Source organism: Ips typographus, linkage group LG1 (assembly GCF_016097725.1).
Source record: "Ips typographus isolate SLU linkage group LG1, UJ_Ityp_2.0, whole genome shotgun sequence".
NCBI lineage: Eukaryota > Metazoa > Arthropoda > Insecta > Coleoptera > Curculionidae > Ips > Ips typographus.
In genome coordinates, this window is record NC_138422.1 from 25,394,202 (window position 1) to 25,420,044 (window position 25,843).

Here is a 25,843-nt window from a genome sequence, read left to right on the forward strand (position 1 = left end):
TGGATCAAGGCAAAACGAACGGAACTACTTTATGTCAAAGATGGTTTAAGTGGCTGATTTATGTACGTATCCAAACCTCTCTTAAGATTATTTATAAAGGTTCAACTTTATGATTTTCTCAGCACTTAGCAGAACGATTTTCTAGGTCAATAAGGAACTAAAAATAACAACGTTATGGCGTAAATGTTTTGGAAAAAATTCCCTTCCGTGTATCATCATCAACTTAACCGGACATTACATATGTTTCCACTATTCTAAGCCAGTTTTAAGATGCATCAATGATTACTTACAGATGCTTTTGCTTGCTTTGTGTGAAGCTGCAGTACACGAAATAGGATTTTACTGATCTAATCGCACCGTATAAATAAAGAAAGATAATCAGGAGTCATTGCCAGTTGGTATTTGGGGGAGCGCCATAAATCTGGATATGTCAAATCGGGTGGTCGTGCTGGCTTTGTTACGCAAAACAGTGTCTTTTTATAAATGTGATGTTTATAGATTAGGAATCTAATACAAACAACATTAAAATAATTTGCTTTATATCTATAAAAATCTTTCTTTGGATAGTCTTTGAATTTATGTGTTTATTATGTGCTAAGGGTTTGTAATTGTGATGTTTAATGTTTTTTTTTTGCTTTCTTCAGAGTTGTATAACTCTAGCATGATCTGCACCAATAGAGTCTACAATTTATCCATTTTTAAGCGTAAATATAATTATTCTAGTAAAAAAATTCTATATTGACTTCTGGTTGTATCAACTGGATATTCAGAAATTCCGTATAACTTTACTGTGTTCTGTATCATAGTCAACTAGAAGTACAAGGTTTTCCAAATGATCCGGAAAATCTTCTTTCTTTGCGTCATAAATCGAATCGAATTCGATTTTGCAAACCCCTTTAGATATTATTCTCAGAATTGGATTAGTCTCAGAAATGCACCACTATTGTTTTTCATTTAACCAAAAACATCAGTGACAGACTTCTTGTTCAGTCATTATTATTACATTAAACAATATCAGTGTTCAATATGGCTGAGAATCTTCAACCCAGACTTTAAGAGATGTTTACAGGGTGAAGAGATCTCAGTACATGTTCTACTAGCCCTGCTTCAAAATGAATACCTACTGATTAAAAAGTAATTAAAAGTATGAGAAACTTACTTTTGCGATTTGGTAGCATAGGAAAACAGTGGATTCTATATTTTTTGAGTAAAAGTTATATTTCGGAAAATTCACTTTTTGTCTATTAAAGTTTGTAAACATTCATCTCTTCTTCATCATGCTCCAAATCTAAGTGAATTGTTTTGGTATTAACAGAAGATATGCTGTGAAAAAGTAGAAAAGTAAGTTAATTTTGTATTTTCTTCTGTTTGATTCATGTTTTATTCAACATATTGTTAACACTACCCACTTCTGAAACAAGTACACAATTATTGTCTATGTCATTCCCAAAATTTAACATGACATGGTGAGCTATTTTTACGTAAACATGACTGTCTTTATAAAATTCTGCCGCCTTTTACAACAAAAGAGGCATGCTGGCTTATGAAATTTGTTTTAATCCAGGGCCACTGAACAATGACTTGAGCAAGTTATCTTTTTTGAACTTCTTCACAATGATAAAATAATTTTAAAACGTAGCAGATAAACCCAAGGTAAACTAAAAAAGCTTTAGTGCTTCTAAACTGACAAGCAGCTCAAAGAAGCTATCAGAAAGGGGTTAAAGCATCTTCAATAATATGACAAAATCTAAGTCTCAATCGTCAAAGTGATTATGTAGAGAAGTAATCTTGATCGTATATTCTTCTTCTTGAAGTGCCTTCTCCATTCAATGAAGATCGGCAACAATTCTGGCAAAATCGTCTCTGTCTTGGGCTCTTCTTATTAGGGAGTTTGAATCTAAGCCTGTCCAATCCCTTATGTTTTTCAGCCAAGAGCACTATCTACGTCCGGGACCACGTTTTCTCTCAATCTTTCCCTCCATAATCAGTCTCGAGAATTGTTCGATCTGTGTTCATTCTATGTAACACCTCTTGATTGGTGGTATGATCGGTCCATGAAATGCGCAGCATCTCAAATGCTTCCAGCTTGTTATTACTCGATCATATACTACCTTTCCATTAAGAAAATATGTTGTGTTCCAAGCAGTTTCCTTAACTCAATGATTTAGTTAAAAAAATGGGTAAATTTTCGAATTTTATGAACTTTATAGAAAATTATTACCTATATGAAATATTTATATAAACATCATCAGTTAAATCCTTCAGCTTCGCTGATTATTGTTTTAATAAATCTTCTACACAAATTTACCAAATTTTGATATTTTTATTGCTTTCCTAACTTTGCCTTCAATTTTTTTTTTATTTGGTGTAGTTTATTGTGTGAATCAATATTAGAGATTTCTATTTAGTGCAATTACTAGTCTGTACTAGTAGTATCGATGGAGTTACATGAAAGAGAAATCCAAAGAAATGTATTTTTAAAACAACAAAACACATCTTTAAAAAAACGTAAACGATAGTTAGTTTTACTATTTTCCTTTTAATGACTCACTTCAAACCGGCAACGTAAAGTCGTAAATTTGAATATAAGTGTGGATATTTGCAGTCTCGTAAATTTTGTACATTTCTCGAAATAACATTGGAGGTAAGACTAAGCTAAGCAAAAATATAATATATTTTTTGGAGGCCTACAGTGTACAGTTTTTGATAGTTTTTTAATAGTTCTTGAAGACAAAAAAAAAATAGTTTAGTATTTAATTGATATTTTGAAAGGTTATTCGAAGATATATTTAAGAATTAGCGAATATTGCGATGACATGTAAAGGGGAAAGATGTCAACAATTTTGGACATATAACCCGCGTGTCATATGCAGCGCTACCCTAAATATGTTGAGTTTAGATGATATAAGCGCGAAAACTGGAAAAAGTTTGGCTATTTTGTGTTTAGATCATCACCACTTTCTCGAGGTAGAAGAAGATCAAAAATCTTTGATTTATTGATAGAATATCGACTGAATCATAAGTTGACGTAATATCTTACATTCCTGCAGCCCAAATGTGAGGTTAACTCCGTTTGGCTTGTTGGCGGTCATCGTCAGTACCGTCACTTGTCACTAGTCACTACCCGTAAAGTCCCGGAACCAAATGTAAAACAAATGACCGAACTGGAAAAAACAATAATTTGCTAGGCGAGACGCGGCCTACTAATTCGGGCGCGTCTGGATCGCTTTGATCGTCTGGATATCGGTGTATCCGCGTACCACACCGGCATCGGTTTGGACATTTTGTTGCAAAACAATTATTTGTTTTTCGGTTGTTTTGTCAGGAATGAAATGTGCGTGCCTATTGGCGGTACGGACAGTCGGTAATAAATTAACCGGCGTTTTCTATCTTGCCAGAAATAGGATCCATACTGGAAATTAGTCTGTGATTTCTTCATCATTGAAGATCGATTGGAATGCCTCGCTAGTTTTGATTAAATGTTAGGAAACATTTGGCACCTGAAATTATATTGTAAATGAAAACGTTTTTCTCAGTCAACAAGCTACTACACAGATGGCAGCAAATGCTTACAGCTGCATGAGTGAATTATTATTGATTGGTAATTCTAATGATCAATTATTTTGTAGAAATGATGGAAAAAACTTGATACTAAAATCATGTATACAAGAGGTGTTCCAAAAACAACTCACTTATAACGTCTTACTGCTAAAGACTTTATATTACTTCAAATTAAAAGTTATTTTCAATTTGACAGTATATTACAAAACGATCAGACCTGATACACACTCTGTAAAATATTTGGTGAGATGTTGTTGCACTGGACCGTATACCTTCTGTTTTACAGGTTTCAATACTGTCGGGTTTAATTTTGGTATACTACATTTTTAAGATGTCTTCAAAAAAGAAAATCTATCAAATTGAAGTCTGGAGACCTCGGCGATCACTCAATGGTACCACGTCTTCCAATCCATCGAACAATGACCAAATACTAGGGTGGAGCTCCATTTTGTCGGAACCATATAGGTTTGCGTTGATTACTCTTGGATTCTTTTGTATCTGGAAAATAATTTATTATTGTAAAAACCAAATATGTTTCCATCTAATGTATCTAATTTTTTGATTCCTGACTATACCAACTCATACGTGAATATTCTCTCGATTTTGCATATGATCCCTTTTATTCATTGAGGATTCTCTTGCCCAGTATTATTTTCCTCACATAAAGTAAAAGTAGACTCTTTCCAATACAGGGCCCTAATTGTTGAACGCAGGGAGTAGAATTGCCGATAGAAGTGTTGATAGAATGTGACAGAACTGGTTGGCAATGGCAGGTTTCTGTCAAATTATGTATTCCTTTCTCTTAATAACTCTCTTCCCTCGTTTCAAGAATCTAGGCCCAGATATGATCATTAAAATTTTGCAAAACTGTATTCTTTGATCTTGGTCATCTATATTTAACTTTTGTACCGGATGTAATTTAAAAAGATGTTATTTTTCTGATGTGTCTTTCTTAGTCTTTTTGTCAGCTTGAACAGGGTGCTGCTCATCTTTAAAATGTAAAGAGGGAACTTGGTTTGAAAAGTTTCATGTTGCTTGACATTATTTTAGTTAAAATTGAATCTGCCTTCGACCTGTATTAAACTGTGTACTAGTCGAATTTTCAGTAAGTTTATTTTGTCATCAGAACAAAGCTTTCCATATGAAGAATGGCATTATTATTGTATCCAAGAGCTAAAAAATTACTTTGTTTATGTACATTTCACCCCTGACAATCAGATCTGTTGTAGGCATAAAGCAATTTTAGATATAATTGTCTATTCATTTACTAATGAGAAGTATCAAAACTATTCTTTGTATTCATTGCTTAAAATATGGCTATTTTTCTATGCTACTGTCATTTTACAAATGCCTAGTTCAGGCAGATGTTACTTGACTAGACAACTTATTTGCTATATTAATCTCTCTCTCTAATGTCCAGATTTTTAAAGATTCTGTATAGAATCTACATTTATTTACAACGGTGTACAGACATAGGTATTATACTATTTCAAAATTCTGCTTCTAAAAATCAAATCGGTTGCATGTACAGCGAATCCTCGCCAACATGTCAAGCAATCAGTACATAGAATTGATCATATTATGCACAGCAATTTCATTAAGATATGCGATGAATTGATATTTGTGTTTATTACATTATACAAATAGATTTGGGGATTATTTGGATGATTATCACTTATAATTCACTGATAATTAATGAAACTAATTTAATAATCGTTGTATTCCTACATTATAGCCTAATCTAATCTGTAATCTTTAAGGCATTACATTATGCTTTAATTTCTAGTTTGTTGATTGAACGAATTAATCACTTTACTTAATGTCCTTCATACATAAAATTGTTATATACAAATTTTCAATTTTCCTAAAGAGTAACTTTTAAAGTAATAGAGAGTGAGGTGTGAGTAACAGTGTTCTGAGATGCAGGCACTAAAGTTTTTATAATTTATGAGTCTAATAAATAGCGTTTCCAGTTTCATAAATAACCCTGGTTATAATACAGGGTGTATTGAAGTTAGCACCAACATTTTTAGTACGTTAGCATAGGTAGATTATCAAAATGTTCAGTCATTTTTTAAAACTCCAAAAAATTTTCACTTAAACGATGGAAGATAGAAACTGGCTTCATTAGATGATATTCCAGAATTCTCAGCAATACATTGACACTGAACCTTTGCTGATGATGGTGCTGATAAAAAACATGAGAATTTTTTAGCCCTTTGGTTGTGTTGATTACTCCATCCCTGGAGAAGCTCGTCTGTCCACGAAATTTTTGTATAGAAAAAATGAGCATATTTGTTGATCCTTTCTTCGTTTAGCAGGCGATTTGTAGTTACGTTGCGACATCTCTAACGTAGTAATTTGATGTCAAATGCAAAATAAACTAACATAACTGCAAAATGCAACAATTTTAACTACTCAGCAACCATAATATTGTTATCAGTTTCATGAAAATGGTGTACTAACCTGTATATCTTTTGGTAATCTAATGGAAAGCAACCAAAACCCTTTATTAGAATGTTCTCACATTACATTTCATTTGGCAACTGGAAACAATGGAAGTTGTAGTGTTACCTTGCTTTAAACTATAGTTAATATAATCTTCGCTATTTGTTTGCAATGTAGGTACGGAGTATTTACTACAGATACACTACTAGAAATTACAACAACTTAGAACTGACTATATGATCTTAAGTGATTTTAAGTGGATCTCTCTACATTTGAGTAAGCCATTTCCTAGAGTCTCATTATTGTGCGAATAGTGCAAATCTTTCCTGTTTTGCCAAATGGGTTACAGGGCTCTGAACTCCAGAAAAATCTGGTCGTTGTCTATCATTTTCTAGAGAGTGGTCGCAACGCAAAAGCAATTTAAATACGTAACAGATAAAAGATATCCATTCGGGTTACACACCCTATATATTTGAAATTAATACAATCGAATGGAGTAATAATGCAGACAGATTTGTAAGTAAGTTTAATTTTATTTTTAAGCTCAGATTCTGAGGGTTGACGCTTCATAGTACCTTAGATATTAGTAAATATAGAAATATTGTAAAAACCATCTTTTGTATTGCTTTTATTCTGTATTTCTTTTGTAACGGAGATAAACCAACAAAATTGAACAAATTGGGACAGCAAAGACATTTTAAAACAATTAAATGATATTCAATCAATTATTTTTCTGACCTTTAAAACCTCCTTTGATGCTTAAATTCTGAATTTCTAGTTGCCTTACTGTACTTACTACAATATCGTCCATCGTGTTTTTCTTAGGTTTGCTTTATTTGGGACTCAACTAATTGAATTCCCAACAGTTGTGGCAATCAATTCCAATTAAAACGATCAACATGGAAATACTGGTAATACAATGAAGAATGTAAATGATGAAAAGTTACCAATCCAATTTTCGATAATAAAACTACCTCTGACAAATTGAACGTTTTCGTTTACAAGTGTAATGGACTTCTACTTCTAAATCCGGTCCGGTAAATATGCATCATTAAATAATTATTAGTATTTAATAAAGTAAATAAAAGTAATCCAGTCGAAAATAGGCGTTTGACAACACTGCGTCGCAATTTTCACCTACTAGACGTTTTATTGGGTTTTTCTGTCTTTGTCTCGTTCATGAAATTTTCAATGTATCTCTGTCCGTTACACATTTAAAGCTATAGTTTTTCTTTTACCACGTAGGTATCTCTAATATCATGATATTGTGGAGACGAGGGTGTATTCCTTTCTTTTGGCAGGAGGGTAATTTTCTGACAGTCACAGAAGGAGTTTTTAGCTAAATTTGGAAGAAAAGTAGCCGTTTTTCTGTGAAGGAAATTGTTACTTTTTTCCCTGAAATAAGGGTAGTAATGTCTCCTTTCTAGGGGTGTCATAAAATAGCTATTTATGTAACCAGTTACGAAAAGATCGATTTTATGTAACGAATGAATGTTTGTAGGGCGAGGGCAGCGAGGTCCTACAATTTGAATGAGTTACACAATAAGACATTTTCAAAACGTGTTGCATACATAATTTTTTCTAACTTTGTTTTTTTTCTAATGTAACTAGTTACATAAAGTAAAACGTTTTGTCACTCTAATCAGTTTTGAAAAGTGTCACTTTATATGCCAAAATTAGAAAAAATATATTAATGTTTCATTCTCCATGTGTATTTAATGATTTGATATTGTGGAGACGACGGTGTATTCCTTCCTTTTGACAGGAGAGTAATTTTCTGACAGTCACAGAAGGAGTTTTTAGCTAAATTTGGAAGAAAAGTAGCCGTTTTTCTGTGAAGGAAATTGTTACTTTTTTCCCTGAAATAAGGGTAGTAATGTCTCCTTTCTAGGGGTGTCATAAAAAATATATTAATGTTTCATTCTCCATGTGTATTTAATGACGATGTTGAAATACACCAAACCGGGAAAATTTTACCAGATCGGTCAACAACAATGACACTGAAACTTGCGCAGTGCGCCCCACCCCATCCTCACAACCAATGAGAACCACACAAATGCCCCTCAAACCGTCAGCCTGTCAGATTTCGAGCTGATCGCAGTTGCCAGTCAGCTGTTAAGCCGGTTCTACATATCGGGTGATCATTACGGTTTTTTCACCGCAAACCGTGTAGTTATTCTTTACATTAGTTCCTTTAAATTCTTCTATTAAAAGGTAAGTGAACCGTTGATATTTTATTATTTTTCTACAGGTGAAGGTCTGATTTTATTTTGGTAAGTCTCAAAGGGATACGGTTGCAACGTGCATAGGTCATTGCACAGTTACAAGGGTGGGGCCCTTGAATTTTTGGGGGTTTTCTCACTCAGACACGCACATTTTGTCACAGCTAGTAAATGAGACCTTTCAGACATAATGCGATCGATTCATTCAGTTTTGTGTCTGTGACTCATCGTTAGTGGGGGTCAGTTCACCAACCCCATTTATGACTAAATTTATTTTATGACCAGAAGAAGAACTCTTCTCACAATTGTTCAAGGCAATTTCACAAATTTTAGTCCTCAATTAAATTACACACATTAAAATGTAATAACAGGAATTTATTAAGGTGTCTTAAATAAAAATTGAGATAGTTAAATCGGTTCTTAAAATAGCAAGCCACCTCAACGACAAACAGAGATAAACTTATGACTGGTTTATCCACTTTTTATTTGTTACTAATTTATTGCACTCATCTCTTATCAGAGGGGCATTTCGCGAACTGTAAATAAATATCACTAATTCCATAAACCAACAATTCTTGTTAACAAATTAGAGGTAAACGAATGCTTAGTGTGAACTGGTAAACAATAATGCAACTTATTAATCAGCACTCCAACAAACATCCATTGCTTTTATACATCATGCCTTTGAACGGAAATACCACACTTGACAACTAATTTGTGATAAGTGATTTCCGGTACCAAAGCCCTCTAATCGCTTAATGAGTCGACGATAAGTCTCGATTTCACCCTTTCCAGGTGACGATGATTCATCGGTCGATACGCCCCACCCAACCCTAAGTCTTTGACATTGTTTAAGTTATTAATATCCGTTTGTATGGTAATTTTCAAAATAAGGTTTATTTCAGGATACCGCAAATATTTCACTTGGGCGCCACTGCTTTTTTAATGAAATCAATTTTTTTTTGGTACCGTTAAGGACCGTCTGCATTGAACGTGTGTAATCGCGATTAAGCAGTTTTATCCGGTTAAAGATCGAGAATTGTGCACTTTTGCAGTATTTTGACCCTGTTTAATATTCTACAAGAGTTTTGTTTTGTATTGTGCCCAAGTGTTGAATTGTTTCACTTTTGTTGACTATATCTGGCTTTATTAACTTGTTTTTCGACTATATAAACGACAAATATTTAATTAGAACTGTTCTGAAAGAAATTTAATAAAGAAGTTTTTAATTGCTCTTCTACTATTAAAGGTCACTTTTTTTATTTTGGATGAAAAGTAACTATAGTCTATCCGGCGAACCTACGGAGTAATAAAATTCGATGGTCGGCAACTTTGGTCGACCCGCATTACACTGTAAAACAGGTACGTAAAAGTGAATCGAGACATGAGACCCGAGAAGTCCTTACATTAGAGAGAGAAGAAGATATTATATTGTAAAACGGACCGGATATATACTCCGTAGGTTCGCCGGATAGACTATAGTAAGTCTGAAACTTTTCATCTGCTTAGAGAATTAAGAAAGAATTAATTTTTTGATTTTGTCTGTAATTTTTCTACAAATTTGTCTTAATCCCTCTCTCTCCCTCCCTCAAGTCCTGATATCTTAAGAATTCAGATTGGCAAAGCAGGCAGTGTTGTTATTTTGTATGTAATAAAGGAAAAGTAGATGTGACGGAAGCAGTAAACACTAATAGACTAATAATTGAACTTATTGTACTCAAATTTTGTTTTCTTCTTTAGACATACAAATAAACTGCTCGTCAAAAAGAATAGGACTGCAAAATGTTTGTCCTTTTTCAGTCCTTGTTTCTTCCAACTGATTAAGTCGATTTTAATAATTCTTTCGAAGATTAAAGGGCATTTTATTTCTCTTTCATTTGACCTAAATCGTCTTTTTGAAAGTTGCCACTGATCTAAGTATACAGGGTTTGACTGATGTGTAGTCAAAAATTTGCTCTATCGCCCTTTGCGCTCAAAAAACCAAAACCAAGCAAAACATTTTAAAACCCAAACACTTTTTGGTGTTTTAAAATAACCTTAATCGAGTGTTGTGGTTAATATCTCGAAACGTTTTCGCCAATTTGACTATTAAGGACCATTTACATTTATTGCAAAATTTCAAAAATGAAACTATTTTCTACTTCTCTTGTTTAAAATTAAAAATTTTTTTGCGGAAGAAGAAGCGTGCTTAGCCTTATTACACTTCAAACTAACCGAATTAGGTAAAAAATTATTAACTGCGCTATACAGGGTGACCACAAAAAACAGTCAAAAGTTTGCACCCACTCACCAGGTAAAACCAATCACAACTGGCAGAGAATTTTAAATTTTCGCAGTTTTTCTTTTTATTTTTTGATCACATGTTTAAACGTGTTCCAGAAGAACAGTTTGAGATTTTTACAGTCGCTCATACCCTAAAAATGGCGGAGATACGAAATCTCAAAATTTTGATAAAATTTCCAAAACAAAAAATATCTGGGAAACGGTTTGACCTCCGGAAACTTTGCAAGAGACCCTAAATGTTTATAGTTGACTTTTATCACCCAGTGTGACGTGTAACTGTTGTTTTTCAGTTCAGTTTTAAAAATAAGTCGAATATTTCGGAACCGGTTAGAGTTACAGGAAAGCAAAAATGTTCAGAACCACTTTGGACATCCTGTATAGCCCTTAAAAATTAATTATTTAGTTTCACTTTTTTCCTGTAAATTGTTTATTCCGTAATAGTTATTGGAATGAAGGTTTTGTTCTTTGGCTATCCTGCCTCTCTGATGAGCCGTAATACGGCAAAATGTTAATGTTATTTTTGATTAAATTGAAAGAAACACAATACGAACTAACCAAATACATCAAACCACAAAAACTTCTGTATAATTATTCCCAATCCAAAGTTTTGGAGCAAGTCAGCTTGACTCTTCACTGGCAGTAAAAGTGGTGTTCAAACATCAAAACTTTGATTTTTTAATAAATACTTTTTTGAATTTCCTCTTCTTGATGCACTAATAAAATTCTCGAAGAATTTCTCTTCAATAAATTTTCATTTAAAAAAAAATGAAAGTGTCCTTAATCTACTTAACAGTGCAACTGACTGATTCATCATCACACAATAACGTATATAAAAGGAGTGGGCGACTCGTGTGGGTTCTATTCTACCTGGCTAATAATCCATCAATAAGAAAAACATAACTTCTCCCAGTTAGATCCAATAGGCCACCTTGGACGAAAAAAATTCGTTGAACTTTCGTACTAAATCGGTCACCAGATGCGAGAATATTAATAAAGCATCCATATAAGGCTCTGCCAGTTTGCAAAATAACCCACATTTTTGCTTTGGCCACTTCTCGATTTAACCTTGTTCAAGCAGGTTTGCGTTTTATGCATAACTTGTGTCGAATACCGGGTGGTCACATATTGAATGTTTTTTTGTTAAGTCTACTAAACGGAGGCAAAGTTGTGCCAAAGATAATTGACAAAAACCAAAATTTTAATATTTTCTTACGTTTAATTGGAGACAGAAAACACATTTTTATTTCTCTAGTGCTCTTCTGTGCTAATTTCAACTAATATATTGTCCTTTAACATAAATATGCCATTTAATCGCATTTTTTTACTTTCAAATGGCCGGTGTGTCCTTAGTTGAACTCCAAGAGCATAAAAAACTACTAAAACTTTTTACATGAGACAATTTTTGTAATGATGTACGTATTTACAAAATTCAATTATTCACTTATACAACAAACGTAATTATTTTCTACTAGTGACTTTAATATACCATTGAGAACCTTACCTACCTCAGAGTAATAATATTAGAATTCATAGTCAACAGACTTAATTTGCGTAATGAATTAAATTTTAAAACACCTGGTGCACCCACAACATTTTTTTCTCCGATTTAGACTTTCACTTGGTGCAGATAAACAGCAGCATTAATCAGAAGAATGATTAGTAGACACTTTGAGAAAGATGTTTAGGGCAATGGAAATTTAAGAACAAAAACAAATTATGATGTACTAAAATGAGTTATTTTGAGTTGTTTTTTATTGGAAACTCTTAGGATAACATATCTCTAGACATCTATAACCCTAAATTGTTAACTTAAAAAAGTGCTTTTTAAATCTCTTTCCGACGAAAACATGACGTGAAAGTTTTTGAAAGAGGTTCCTAGAAATAGAAGATTTGAGTAGATCAGTATTTTTACATTGTTTACATTGTTATAGTGCCCTGGTAAACTCACAAAAGGTGCGGTTCTTCGACTTTTAGAGTGATTTATTATCATTTAGTAGACTTCTAAAGTTATCTTCAATGAGTTTGCATGTGAATCCATCGTAAAGTCAATGGTAGATGCAAATTTTATAAGAAAATGTTTTCAATTTCTCAGGTACTTAAAAGTCAATCAGGTCTTCAGAGACTCATTAGACTTCGATAAGGTTAGACTCAAAGAGTTTCGATAAGCTACCACTTTTCAGAAGCTCGTTAAGCTCCAATAGGCTTTAAAAGGTCAATGGGTTTTCTGATAAAATCTAGGACTATGACTGCATGCACTTAAAAGCTTGCGAAAAAATGATATTATGGAGTTTTGTGACATCTGGTAATTTTTTTGGTTAACTTTCTGAAGAAATTGAGTAACAAAATTAAATACAACTGGCAACCCTGTCTGGCAGACATTTAATTCAAAGATGGTTCTCCCTTCAAGGGTTCTTTCACAGCAGACCAAAAAAAAACTATTGAATAATGCAAAAATGGTGGTCACGAACACTGGTATATTTATTACCGGAGTTTCCGGCCATTCACCGTCAGGTATTAATATTAAGTTGGTGGTTTTAAGGACTACCCTTTGAATGTCAATATTTTAATGATCAATAGTTCTGCAGCTTGTAGGTAGGTTTATTCAATGTTGGTTTTCACGTCGTTACTAAACAACAACATTTTTGTAGGCTCAACAAAGCTAAGGGTACTTCATTTTTTAATACACTTATTTCAATGTGCTTTCAAATCGTCCGCCAAAGCGAGAATTTAATGACGTAACCAGACAGTATAGTGCAACATTGTCACTAGTTAGCTTGATGACAGGATTGTCTTGAGCTGACATCTGTCAGCTGATTAGCCATCTTCAATTTAGAGATTCTTTTGATCTGTGTGATCTTGTATCGTTTCTGTCAAAACTTTGGTTAGAGTTTTCTTTTGAAATTAAATCCAAATGGCATCTACAAACGGAATAATGTTGGTATCGGTCTTTAAGAACCTTGAGTCAATAATTTCAGCACTTTTGTATCAAAAGATATGTGAAACAATTTTTCTTCTTCTTCTTTCAACAGCCTTTCGTGCTCCATTCCTGGAAATAGGCATCCTCTTCCGTCTTCCCTGCTTCCTTGGTGTGTGCCATCTGATACCAATCTCTACCAGCTTTCTTTCTAATATCATCATGCGCTTTGTCCACCTGGCACTTCGTCTAGGTATGCCACATGTCAAATCCAGCTCCACTTCATTCAAGCTATTCTTGCTATGACATCCTCGACTCGTGTTCTTCTCCTGAATTCCTACGTTCTTAACAAGATCTCCAAGACTTATTCCCAACATCATTTGTTCAATGGCTCTTTACGTTGCTATAAGTTAAATTTCGGAATTGATGGTTTGTTTCCATTCCATAAGTCGAAACAGGGACTATACAGGAATTAACTTCTGTTATTTTCAGGTTAATTGGCTTTGATGAACTCGTCTATTGAGCTAAGCGGTTTGATTTTCTTTACCCAATTTAATAATGTGTCCCAAACACTCTTTACATTTTCCTATGATGTGATCACCCAGACGTACAGCAACATTTTCAATTTTAGTCATAATTTTTGTCTTGCTCGGGTTTATAATTAATCCTATTTTCTTTGATTTATCTTGAAATCTTTCATCATGTTTTCAATTCTCCAACATTCTGACTTATGAGAACTACATCGTCCGCAAAGCGAACATGGTTTAGATATTTGCCATCAGTGTCTTGAAAACATCTTCCAATGCAAGAGTGAACAGCTTTAAGGAGATGATGTCACCCTGTGTTATAGGAATTTTGTTGGTTTCTAGTTCTCTAAAACGTAATAGCTGGTAATAATCAAACAGAATACACAATAATCAATTTTATTGTACTAAACAGTCTGGCAACCTTTCACACCAATTAGAAGGCACTTCAACCAGCTTTCTCCAATATGTCCCAATCCCCTAGTTAATTTTTACAGAAATTATATGTATTTTTTATTTTTTTAGAGACTTGTTGGTTTTTAGTGTTATATTCTACAGAATTTTAAGCGGTTTTACCTAACTAACCGCCGGTTGAAGTAAAAAAAGGAAATACAAATCTGTTTTGTAATAAATCTTGATAAATCGACATAACGGAGTAGGAGTAGAATCGTCTGTATAGTGTTTTCTGCATTGACTTTCTGAGCACAGCGTTTGTATGCTAATCAGACGTTATGTTCATTAAATCATATAATTATTTGAATTTCAACATTATTTTCAAGTTATTTAATTTTAAGTTTTAAATCTTATATTAAAATCTTGGTTTACTTTTTCAATTTCAATTCAGTAGATTAAAACATAGAAACTAAGTAATATATTAAACTAATAGCAAGAATTAGATTGATCTTGTGCAAAAATTTTTAATTTTCGAAATAGCCACAGTTTTGGGTTCTCTGAATATAATTAATTTAACTTGGTGACCAAAACGGAAAGGTCGCCATCCAACATAGTCTTAGTGGTATTCTTCGGATATTGTTAATGTCTTAAATTGCAACTTTTTTCATGTGCAGTGACAGTATTTCTTAATTACTCACCCAATAATGTTTCTTTTTTTGTTTGTTTACTGCTGACCCCGTTTAATGAAACGAAACTGCGTCGAATTTACCATCATCAGCGGAATTACACTCAGATTTGAATGCAGTGACTCAGTTTTCGAACAATGAACCACCTGACGTTGTGAGAATGATGATTATTATTGTTAAATTGTGTTCGTCAAAGAAAGTTTGCCTGCATGTGTATGGGAACAGAAAATTACGTTTACAGCTTTTCTAGAAAGTTCGTTTTTCTAAAGTTCAGGTGCCCCGTTGAGCTGACCGACCTTCTGTTTATATGAGAAAAAGAAATGGTTTTCCTATACAGGCACCGTTTAAGGCAACCAAAGCTTTAGAATGTTCCGTTTTTGGTCTAAGCTGTTTGAGGTCAGACTTCGATGCGTCATACATTACTTATATTAAGTGTTCCATACACGTACGTACTTTGGTAACCAGTGGCGTTCTTGTATTGAAGTTTTCGGTGTATACAGTCTGTTCTAAGTCTAGTTAACATTTCTAGCAAAATTTTGTTGTACAATCTCAGTTTAAGGATCTGTTTAGTGAATTGGAGGTTGCAATTAAAAACATTGCCGTCAAAGTGGCATTTCTAACTTAACTGGAGTTTGAAGTTTAAAAGCTGCTATTGTAGGTACAAACGAGCTTTAGATGTAACGTTTATAATATTTAATTTAAAGAGATTTTGATTTTACTTAGTTTGTGGATTATAGTATAAAATTATTACAAATTAAACACACTTGGAAGACAACTAGACAGATCGAATATTACAAAATGGAAGTTTAAGTTTATAAAATTATATTTAAAACCAGAATTTAAATAACGCTAATTTTTCTTGGTTTGAGACCGATTTAAATCTGTAACAGTTTTTAAGATGTGTAGAACGAATTCACAATGCACAATTTTTTTGATCGACATTTAAAACAGAACAACATATTGTCGAACTAATACTAATTCCAAAAACGGAGCAGAATAGTATATCTTTAAAAATATTAAAAGAAAAATAGCATGCAAGTATGCAAGTATCTTAACAAAGTCTAAACTATAACTAAAAATCATTCTTGCCAAATTTGGCTGATCAAACTCTTTTCATAGTCTTTTAGACAGTTCTTTGCGTTATTTAAATATGTCTCAATCAAGTGTTTTGTTCTCAAAAAAATTGTTTATTACAGCTTTATTTTCCTTTGTTAGCATAAGTATTATGCTATTAAGGTATATTTATTTAAAGCAATTACATATTTATGTAAGAGTGTATTTATGCTTTTTTAGCTTATAAAATGTTCTTTTGTGGGTATGGATAATGTCCAGCTATACTCACGTTTTATGGCAATATCTAATAACTGTATATCTAATGGAGAAACAATATTATTGTGAATGATGGATGATGAAGGGCTATGCTGTAACAGGGGATAAAACTGCTATGATAAACTGTCAGTGACTTTTAATTATCTCATAAAAATAGGCACAGAACAAATTAAAACTAATTTAAATTTTTGTCAGACTCAGGATCACTTACAGTTGCTAATAATGTTCCAATAATTTGTCTCAAATTTGATCCGGTGTATAAAAATTGTTCAGACTTTCCAGAAACGTTCAAATATCTAGAGTATTCCATTTGAACTAACCAAGTTATGCCTGTTAGAGTAAATAACATGTTTAAAATCCTTTTTATACACGTATCTACGGTCTATGACTTTGGCTACCTGTATTACTAATATCAATAATGAATCATACTGCTATCCACTTTTACCGGTCTAATGAACTGAAAATTTAGTCAGTTTGATTAGACAAGATAAAAAGCAAACTGATATTATATTATAACTGGGATTCAGTTATGGCTTCCAATAGTTACAAGCGTACCGTACATGTCTGTGAATCCTGTCGTTGCTGTGTGTACGAATATCTAAATTCGTTCATTCCGCACTTATAAAGCCAGATGACATGTGCAAATTCCAACAGATGGCAAATATAATAAACTTGCAGACGCGCAAATGGTGCTCGAACCATGGACGTGTCTAATAGAAATGTGCGAGGATACTGGCAACCCCTAATTGGTTTGTGTTTATTGTACCAGCATTTTGCGCTGATACCTAAAATGTTCGTTTAACTAAAGATATGTGCTTAATAAGTGGAAAATAATTATGTTAGAACGGCGATTATGTATGCGGAGGTACCACCATTAAACAGTTTTAACGAGAGCTTAATTAAGACTCGTTAAGAAACGTCTTCACAAAAAATCAGGATTTACAGTTTTCGGGTTAAAAACCTTCAAAATAGGTAATCGTGCGAGGTTTTGTTTGCAGGCTTCACTTGAATTGCAGTATAATTGTTATTCGATGAATGTAGACAGTCGTGACTAGTTTTCTTTACATCGTGTGAGTATGAATGGCATATAACTCAGATAAGACCGAGTGTATTCTGCGGTAACTGATTAATAGCCTACTAAGTGTGCGATTATTTATTTTCATTGTGCAAACAGGTTGTTTGATTATACTTTCATACACCGGCTGGTTAATCAAACCAGGAAAAACCATCTAAGTAGGAGTATTCCATAATTTTCGGGGGCAATACCATAAGAGCTCAGATTTAGCCGGATAATTTTTGTGCTTGTCTTAGAACACCTTCTTTTTGGTGTAACTGCACGAGAACTGTTGTAACTAAATTGTTTTGACAAACAGGTCGAGTTTTGTACCATAAAGAAAGTATGAGAAGACAAGCGGAAAAATTATCCTGTTCAAAAACTGAGCTCGAATGGTATTTGATAAGACAATTCCATGAATATAATCAATAATATAATAAGACTGTGACTTCCTCGTACTGGCAGAAATAAAATTTTCTGGTTCTTTTGATTTTCTGCAGTAGAACTCTATTCGAAGCGAGCCATAACCAAAACAATACGAACAAAAATCAAAATTGACAGTGCCAGCAAAAATCTCAAGGTGAGACATTGCAACCCTAGAAGTGTAGTGAAAATCCGTGGAAAGGATAAAATTAACAGCAAAATTTATCCGCCGACAGCAAACCGTGTTTTGATGAGTGGAATTGTCGTTTACAAACTATTTGGATTTTGAAATTTATTCATTACGAAAATTAAAATGTCTGTATCAGTACATAGTAAAAATTTTCTGATTAAACTCTGTTTTACTTACAAAGTTCCATAAATTGTCTCTTCACAAAGAGGATTTTCAAGTTGTTTCAGAGAGAGATTTGGTCCATTATAAAGTGGAATTGGATGGAATGGAACGGATTTTTTCTGTAAATAAACAGGGAATATACCAACAGCCAACCAAAACATGCCAAGTCAAAAATATGCTTTACAGTTCTCTGTTCTTAAGTCGAATTTTAAAGGTCACACGTGTTCAAAAGGGTTTAGGTCAGTGCCACGTGAAGGCCTCTCGTGTTCCCATTTTATCCGCCTGATTAATGACAATTATTGCGCCTTATCGATATAACATGCAAAAGGCTTGTTGTTTATATTTTTATACGGCAGAAAAGTAGCAACAAACATTAAAAATACGACCAATAAGATATAAGATTCCAGGGACTCTGTAAGCTTTAAAATTCACAAAATTCACGAATTAAAAACTGTTCCCTACATTAAATTTAGCGTTTGATTTTGCTATAGGTAATAATAAATATACAATGTAATATAACATGTAATTAAAACATGTTGAGTATGAATCAAATTCAACTTTTTTATGATAACTTTTCGTTAATAAGTCTGCTTTTATGTGCTTTTTAATGCTACTGAATGATCAAGTTTAAAACAACCAAACAAAGCAACAACATAATATCTAGAAGGGGTAGATAAATATCTGAAAAACTAAAAATAAAGAAAGTAAAATAAACATTCAAATTTGAACACCCTGTATCTCAGATTACTCCTGACTAGGATTTTTAATATTAAATAAGATAAATTTCACTACGTGTTCTTTAGGTAAATTCGAGTCGAAAATGTTCTATGAACATGGGTCCGCAAATGCTTCCTTACCAAGATATGATTTTTTTAAGTTTAATAGTTTTATTGTGTTGAAAAGTACAATAACCTCACAAAAATATTTTTTTACAAAAAAAATTAATACCTCTTGGAAAATAACTGTGTATAATAAATGTTCAAAGTGTCCATTTTCCCATTGTAAGCATAGTCTAGCCCTTTTAATGATGTGGATGAGAGCCATTGTAGTTTTCGGCACAAAATCACTATTAAATTTAAAAAATCATATCTCGGTAAGGAAGCATTTGCGGACCCATGTTCATAGAACATTTTTGACTCGAATTCACCTAAAGAACACGTAGTGAAGTTTTGTCCCTTACCTCGCGGGACACCCTGTACATACATCATATTCAATAACTTACAGGGATTTCCTATTGATACTGTCATATTTCTTTTATTATTTACCACTTATTTTACATTTATTATACAATATTTTTGATTTTAGATGTCGTCCTGTGCAGTACCAGCCGCCCCCGCTCCCCCAGCCCTTAAAGACCTCCCTAAAGTAGCCGGTGACCTGAAAAGTGAACTGGAAGGATTCAGCTCCAGCAAACTGAAAAACGCCGAGACTCAGGAAAAAATTATTCTTCCTTCCGCCGAAGGTAATTATCCTCTTTAAATAAACAGCTTCATCCAGTATTTTTAAATTTTACTGGAAGAATTCCAGTTTTTTTGTTACACTTTTTTTTGGTTTGGCGTGAAAGCAATGCACACCCTGCTACTTATACGTACACATGTGCAACGTATCCATCTCGGCTGTCAAGAACAGTCGCGGTCTTTAAATAGTTCCCCTTGCTCGCAAACAAGGGCATTTTTGGCTGGATTCCGTCTGTCAAAGATTTCTAAATTAAACAAGTTCTAAATGCTTTAGCGCCTTCATTTAGCAGCCCGCCAGGGTTGAGTCATTAAAAAATATCTGTACACAAGAACGGTTGGATTTAGGCCAAATACAGCAGCTATTTTATTATCTACCATGTGTTTTTTTGTATTGTAGTTTATTAAATGTATACTGCTTTAAAATACTGCAGAATACAAAAAAAAAACGGAAACGAAAAGAAATAATATCGTAAAAACTGATGAGGTACAACATCTACCAGAAAATTTGCCTCGTTGGTGGTCAAAACCGTCAAAGATCGACTCCGCTGTTATTCTAGTCTGCATAAATGACACCTTTGAGCCAATCTACGTCTGTTGAGACTGAATTGGTCGCTTTATTCAACTACACAGCAAATTGGAGACTAATCTAGTGTAGAGATAATGTACCAGGCAATCAAATAAGAGGACGTCTGCTGTATTCATTTAAAAAAAAAATGTTAAAATCAGGTTTATTTAAAAAATATTCCCTAAAACTTATACTTCCAAATCTTCTTCAGCCTCTCTCGGTCCACTGTTGGACGAAGGCCTCTCCCAGGACCCTCCACGAATTTCTGTTCTGTCTTTATTGCCCACCTGTCTGTATTCTGCCTTGGAACGTCCTACCCATTGCCATTTAGATTGCTGAATAGAAATAATATCCGTAAAAACTGATAGGTACAATATCTACCAGAGAATTTGCCTCGTTGATAGTCAATCTGTGCCAAATTGTATTCTTACATCTCAAAACCGTCAAAGATCGACTCCGGTGTTATTCTAGTCTGCATAAATGACACCTTTGAGCCAATCTACGTCTGTTGGAACTAAATTGGTCGCTTTATTCAACTACACAGCAAATTGGAAACTAATCTAGTGTAGAGATAATGTACCAGGCAATCAAATAAGAGGACGTCTGCTGTATTCATTTAAAAAAAATGTTAAAATCAGGTTTATTTAAAAAGTATTCCCTAAAACTTATACATCCAAATCTTCTTCAGCCTCTCTCGGTCCACTGTTGGACGAATGCCTCTCCCAGGACCCTCCACAAATTTCTGTTCTGTCTTTATTGCCTACCTGTCTGTATTCTACCTTGGAACGTGTCCTACCCATTACCATTTAGATTGCTGAATAGAAATAATATCCGTAAAAACTGATAGGTACAACATCTACCAGAGAATTTGCCTCGTTGATAGTCAATCTGTGCCAAATTGTATTCTTACATGTCAAAACCGTCAAAGAGACTAATCTAGTGTGGAGATAATGTACCAGGCAATCAAATAAGAGAACGTCTGCTGTATTAATTTAAAAAAAATGTTAAAATCTGTTTTTTTTTTAAATATTTCCTACAACTTAAACATCCAAATCTTCTTCAGCCTCTCCCAGGACCATCCACAAATTTCTGTCCTGTCTTTATTGCCCACCTGTCTGTATTCTGCCTTGGAACGTCCTACCCATTGCCATTTAGATTGCTGAATAGTTTGAAATAATGAAATATTTTTTGAAAATTTAGAACTTTACCAAACAAAACACATCGTCTGCTCTATTTGACCTAAAATCAACTCAAACCTTGATAAACATAATACACCAAGTAAAGACTTCTACCAAGTATGTTATACACAAAATATCTGTGGTTGTATACAGATGTGGCACAGGAAAAAACGCACAACGCCCTCATAGCAGGCGTGGAAAACTTTAACTGTTCCCTACTGAAGAGGACCGACACCAAAGAGAAGATTGTCTTGCCCAATGCTCAAGGTAACGGAGGACAACAGCAGGGTTAAGGATTTTATTAACCCGTTTGTGAATTATTGATGTGGCCCTAATTTAAAATAATGCTTTTTAACCGAGAGTGGTTTGTTTATTCTCCAGGCTACCATTGGTTTGAAATGCTACCATAACTCATACATGTTTTATTTAAAAAGCTGAGTGTTGCAGAAAAACTGTCAATTTTTTTTTGATTTTGTAGTTCAGTCAAAATTAATATTTTGATTTATACAAAACCGAAGAGTCTGTGTATTCTATTGGTATAAATTTATCAATTTGGTGTATTGATGCAGTTGCACTGAAATGGCTGAAGGAAATAGAATACACTGTTGAAAATTTGAAAAAGTAGCAAGCTTAAACCTTAATGACCATTTGTATGAAAATTATTACAGGCTTTTGGCTAGTTTTTTAAAGGGTGTGAAATAATAATAATAAAATTCATATTTTTGTTACTAATTTAATTAAACCCCCATAACTTTGATTGGATTTAATCCCCTTGCACTAATGACAAAACTCTTTATTAAAATTTGTGAAAATTTCAGATGTGGCCGCCGAAAAGACCGAAAAAGCCCTTATCGAAGGCATTACCAAGTTTGATCAGGCCAAACTAAAACACACCGAAACTCAGGAAAAAAATCCACTGCCAGACAAAGAAGGTAGGTTTGGTTTTAACTATTTTTCACCTGCTGTTTGATGGAAATGTGTTAACTGCACTTATAATGCAAGTTGCTCTAGCTGTAGCTTATTAATGCACGTTTTTGTGTTTCACTTATATAAACACTGCTTTGCATGGTTTGAACTTTAGTTGTGCAGCAAGAAAAGACCCATCAGAACTTCCTGAGCGGTGTCGAGCACTTTGACAAGAGCACAATGAAACACACCGAAACCTCCGAAAAAGTGGTTTTACCCAACACTGAAGGTTTGTACATTTATAAAGTGATATAGCAACAGTTTACTTAGTTTATTGGTTATTGGGCAATTTTTTGGATATAAAAATCAACAGTCACTAGTGAGTAAAACTTTGAATTTTGACCAAAAATTGGAAAATGGTTAAGGAGAATTTCTGAAAGTTTAGTATACTTTAATGGAACAACTTTCATACAACTTTTGATTCACACAAAAGTTTAAAACTTATATCTACATCTATTGGTGATTAAGACCAATAGATGTAGATATTTCTAATATTTCTTCTGGCTTCTTTTAGGCTTGTCTAAAACCAAAATTTAGCTACAGATATTATAGATTTAGCAAACTCTTAATAACTTGTACATCCAAGAAAATTTCTGTTTTTGCTCATAATAATTGTAATTTTTTTAGGCTAAAATCTAAATCAATATGCTGCTCGTTCCTAAGGGCAGAGTGTTTATAAACCAAATATTAATTCTGCCAATTTACAATTACAAAAAAAAACATTCAGAAAGTTGTAGGTTTTGCTCTTAAATTTATCAATTATGCAGTTAAATAAGTAGTATCTCTAATCAAAGAAACGGTTTAAGAGAACTCTTGCTGTTGCAAATATTGATTAAAATTTGAAATGTTTGAAAACTTAACAAGATAATAAACTTCGGTTAAGTTTTGAAAAAACAAGTTATTATCCTAAGAATTAGTCTATTCTAGTCTGATTTAACATACTGTTTTTGAAACACAACGTTTCATTTTATCGAACATAGATCATTGTCACAATTGTCATGTTTGCTTTGGTCAAACTATTCAAATAGCTATAAGTAGGATTTTTGTCAGCAGAAAGCAAGGTGCACAGTTAGTGACCAAGTAACTAATTTGCTCATTATTGTTTTTTGATTTCTGAATCTTATTTTCTAGTGATTTATACTCATTTGTCTAAAAACAAAGCATTTAACCATTAATACTGTTGCTGTATCATTGTTTTTTTATAATAGTCACATAATATAGTTGTCTGTGTTTAAGCTGGCATGTTTGCGTCTTGGCCTGCTTTACTTATTCCTAATTTAAAATATTCCAAAACTAATTTAAAATTTCAATTTTTCACAGTGATCGAGCAAGAAAAAACCCAAAACAACTTGCTGTCAGGCATCGAAAACTTCGACACTAACAAGTTGAAACACGCAGAAACTCAGGAAAAAAATCCACTGCCGACCAAGGAGATCATCGACCAGGAGAAGAGCGCCTAAACGGTCCACGGGCTCAGTAATCCACTTTTGTAATTTTTTTACTTTTATATGATTATGGATATTTATACTATAATATACATACATATTTATATTAGACATCGGCGCGATAATTGAGCTGACTGAAGTAAAACGCGGAACAGTTGTAATTATTGTGCTGGCGATCCAGCGCGCTGCCAAATCGGTTTACCGAGTTTTCATACTTATTTTTGACCGATAATTTAGCCTTTTTAAGAATTTATCGTTTGCATAAGTTTATGGTGCTTCAAATAAAATTTTGTTATAAAGCCTCAATGAGTTTTATTTTGTGGTATCCGCAAAATATTAGTAATTCGTTATTCAAACGCTGACACTGTTATTTCTCAACTTTTAGTTGTATGGTTAACTTGAACAGTTTGGCAGCTATTTGCGTAATGGCTTTAGATGTGCGAGAATGGATAATCGAGTTAGATTTCGATCAAAATAGCTACTTACATTATTTTCTATCTATTGTTCATCTGAACAGATTATCATAAACCCAGAACCAAATATCTTTGATTTCTTCAAGATCATCTACTGCCACAAGTGAACCAACTATTTTCAAATAGAAACGATTTGTGGTTGCAAGCAGCAAGATCTGCAAGCAAGTCTGCTTAAATAATATTTCCTTATGTAAATGAATTGGGAAGAAAGAATAGAATGGCCACCAAGATCCCCAGATTTAAGTCGACTGGATTTTTATGGGGTAACTAAAAAGCAATTTGCACAAAAACCAACCTAACTAACTTGAAGAGTTAAAGAACCGCATCAGAACAGAAAGTTCCGGAAAATGTTAAAAATAAATTTGCCGCCAGAAAGTCTCTGCTACCAGAAATTATGCAAAATTCAAAGCAAAATTTGAAAATAAAATAAAACCTACAGATGCATAAAAATAAAAACCGATTTTTCCTGCTAATTTCCTATATTCAAGGTTTTCCGTGCAGAGAGCGACTCTCATTACATTACATTTAGCGACTCAATTTACGACGTGACACTACAATAAATTAATTTTGTAACAAAACTCCACCACCATTCAATCAGCCCGCCTTATACAAGACGGAAGTACGGCAGCGCCATCAATCCTTTCCGCTTTGCCTGCAACCTGCAACATCCGTCCCGAGACCCGACAGGAGTTCACGTTGAACCGCCGTAGCATCCACCACACGCCGGAACTCATTAAGACTTTTAATTCTTTGCCATGTGCTATTATTAACAGTTTTGAGTCAAAACCCCATTAAAGAATCATTCATCGTTAAACCAGTGTAGTTCCGTTCTTTAAAATTCCTGCGACCTTTTCCAACAACGACCAGAAGCCCGTGGTTAGAAAACCACCAGATCCAGGCGTTACCAAGCGGAATAGCTTTCCAGTCTCTTGTGAAGAACCCTAAATTTTATTTGTGAGACTCCACCCCCTTACAATTTGAGATATCCCTCGGCAATACATCATTTCTGCCATTGTAAACAAGTAAATTCTATAGTAATTATAAGAAATCTATTGATAACTAGAATTTTGAACGGTTAGGTTAGACAATAATAAATAACATCATATCATCGCATGGCACACAAAGCGCAATTTAGTATGCCATTCAATTATTACAATGACAATCAGGTAAGTACAGACGTTAGTATGAATACTTATAATCAAAGATAAGATATTATAAGTTGTTTAGTTATTATAACCATAACAATTTAGATTGATTATTATTGATTTATAGACACCCGCTTAACAAATTTTTATTAGCGTTTGTTTTTATTTTGTTTATTAGGTAGTAATTCCTTAGTTTTATCTGAATTTATTAGAGATTAATAATGGTATTTATTTAGCATGTAGCTATAAAAATAAACACAATGACAAATCATGCAAATATAAAAATATTAAAATTAATGAAAAAATAAAATAAATAAAATGGACAAATATGGACCGGTTTAAAAACAAGTAACGAATTAAAAGTAAAAACATTATACAAAAACAAGCTAAAGCACTTAAATTACAACAAAACAAAATCAGAACAG

At 33.4% G+C, this 25,843-nt stretch overlaps 1 protein-coding gene across 5 annotated transcripts; it reads left to right on the top strand.

Moving 5' to 3' along the window:
- Positions 1-8,061: 8,061 nt before the first annotated feature.
- On the top strand, positions 8,062-24,102 carry cib (thymosin beta cib). 5 transcript variants are annotated; one of them, XM_081974266.1, is made up of 6 exons: positions 8,062-8,223; positions 19,495-19,651; positions 21,543-21,656; positions 22,208-22,321; positions 22,471-22,584; positions 23,676-24,102. In XM_081974266.1, the coding sequence occupies exons 2-6, from the start codon at positions 19,495-19,497 to the stop codon at positions 23,813-23,815; spliced, it is 639 nt and encodes a 212-aa protein (XP_081830392.1). In that variant the 5' UTR covers positions 8,062-8,223; the 3' UTR covers positions 23,816-24,102. The 5 variants fall into 5 exon arrangements, with proteins under 5 accessions (XP_081830392.1, XP_081830414.1, XP_081830405.1 ...); XM_081974272.1 differs by lacking the exon at positions 8,062-8,223 and adding an exon at positions 16,952-17,109; XM_081974288.1 differs by lacking the exon at positions 22,471-22,584.
- Positions 24,103-25,843: the final 1,741 nt, after the last annotated feature.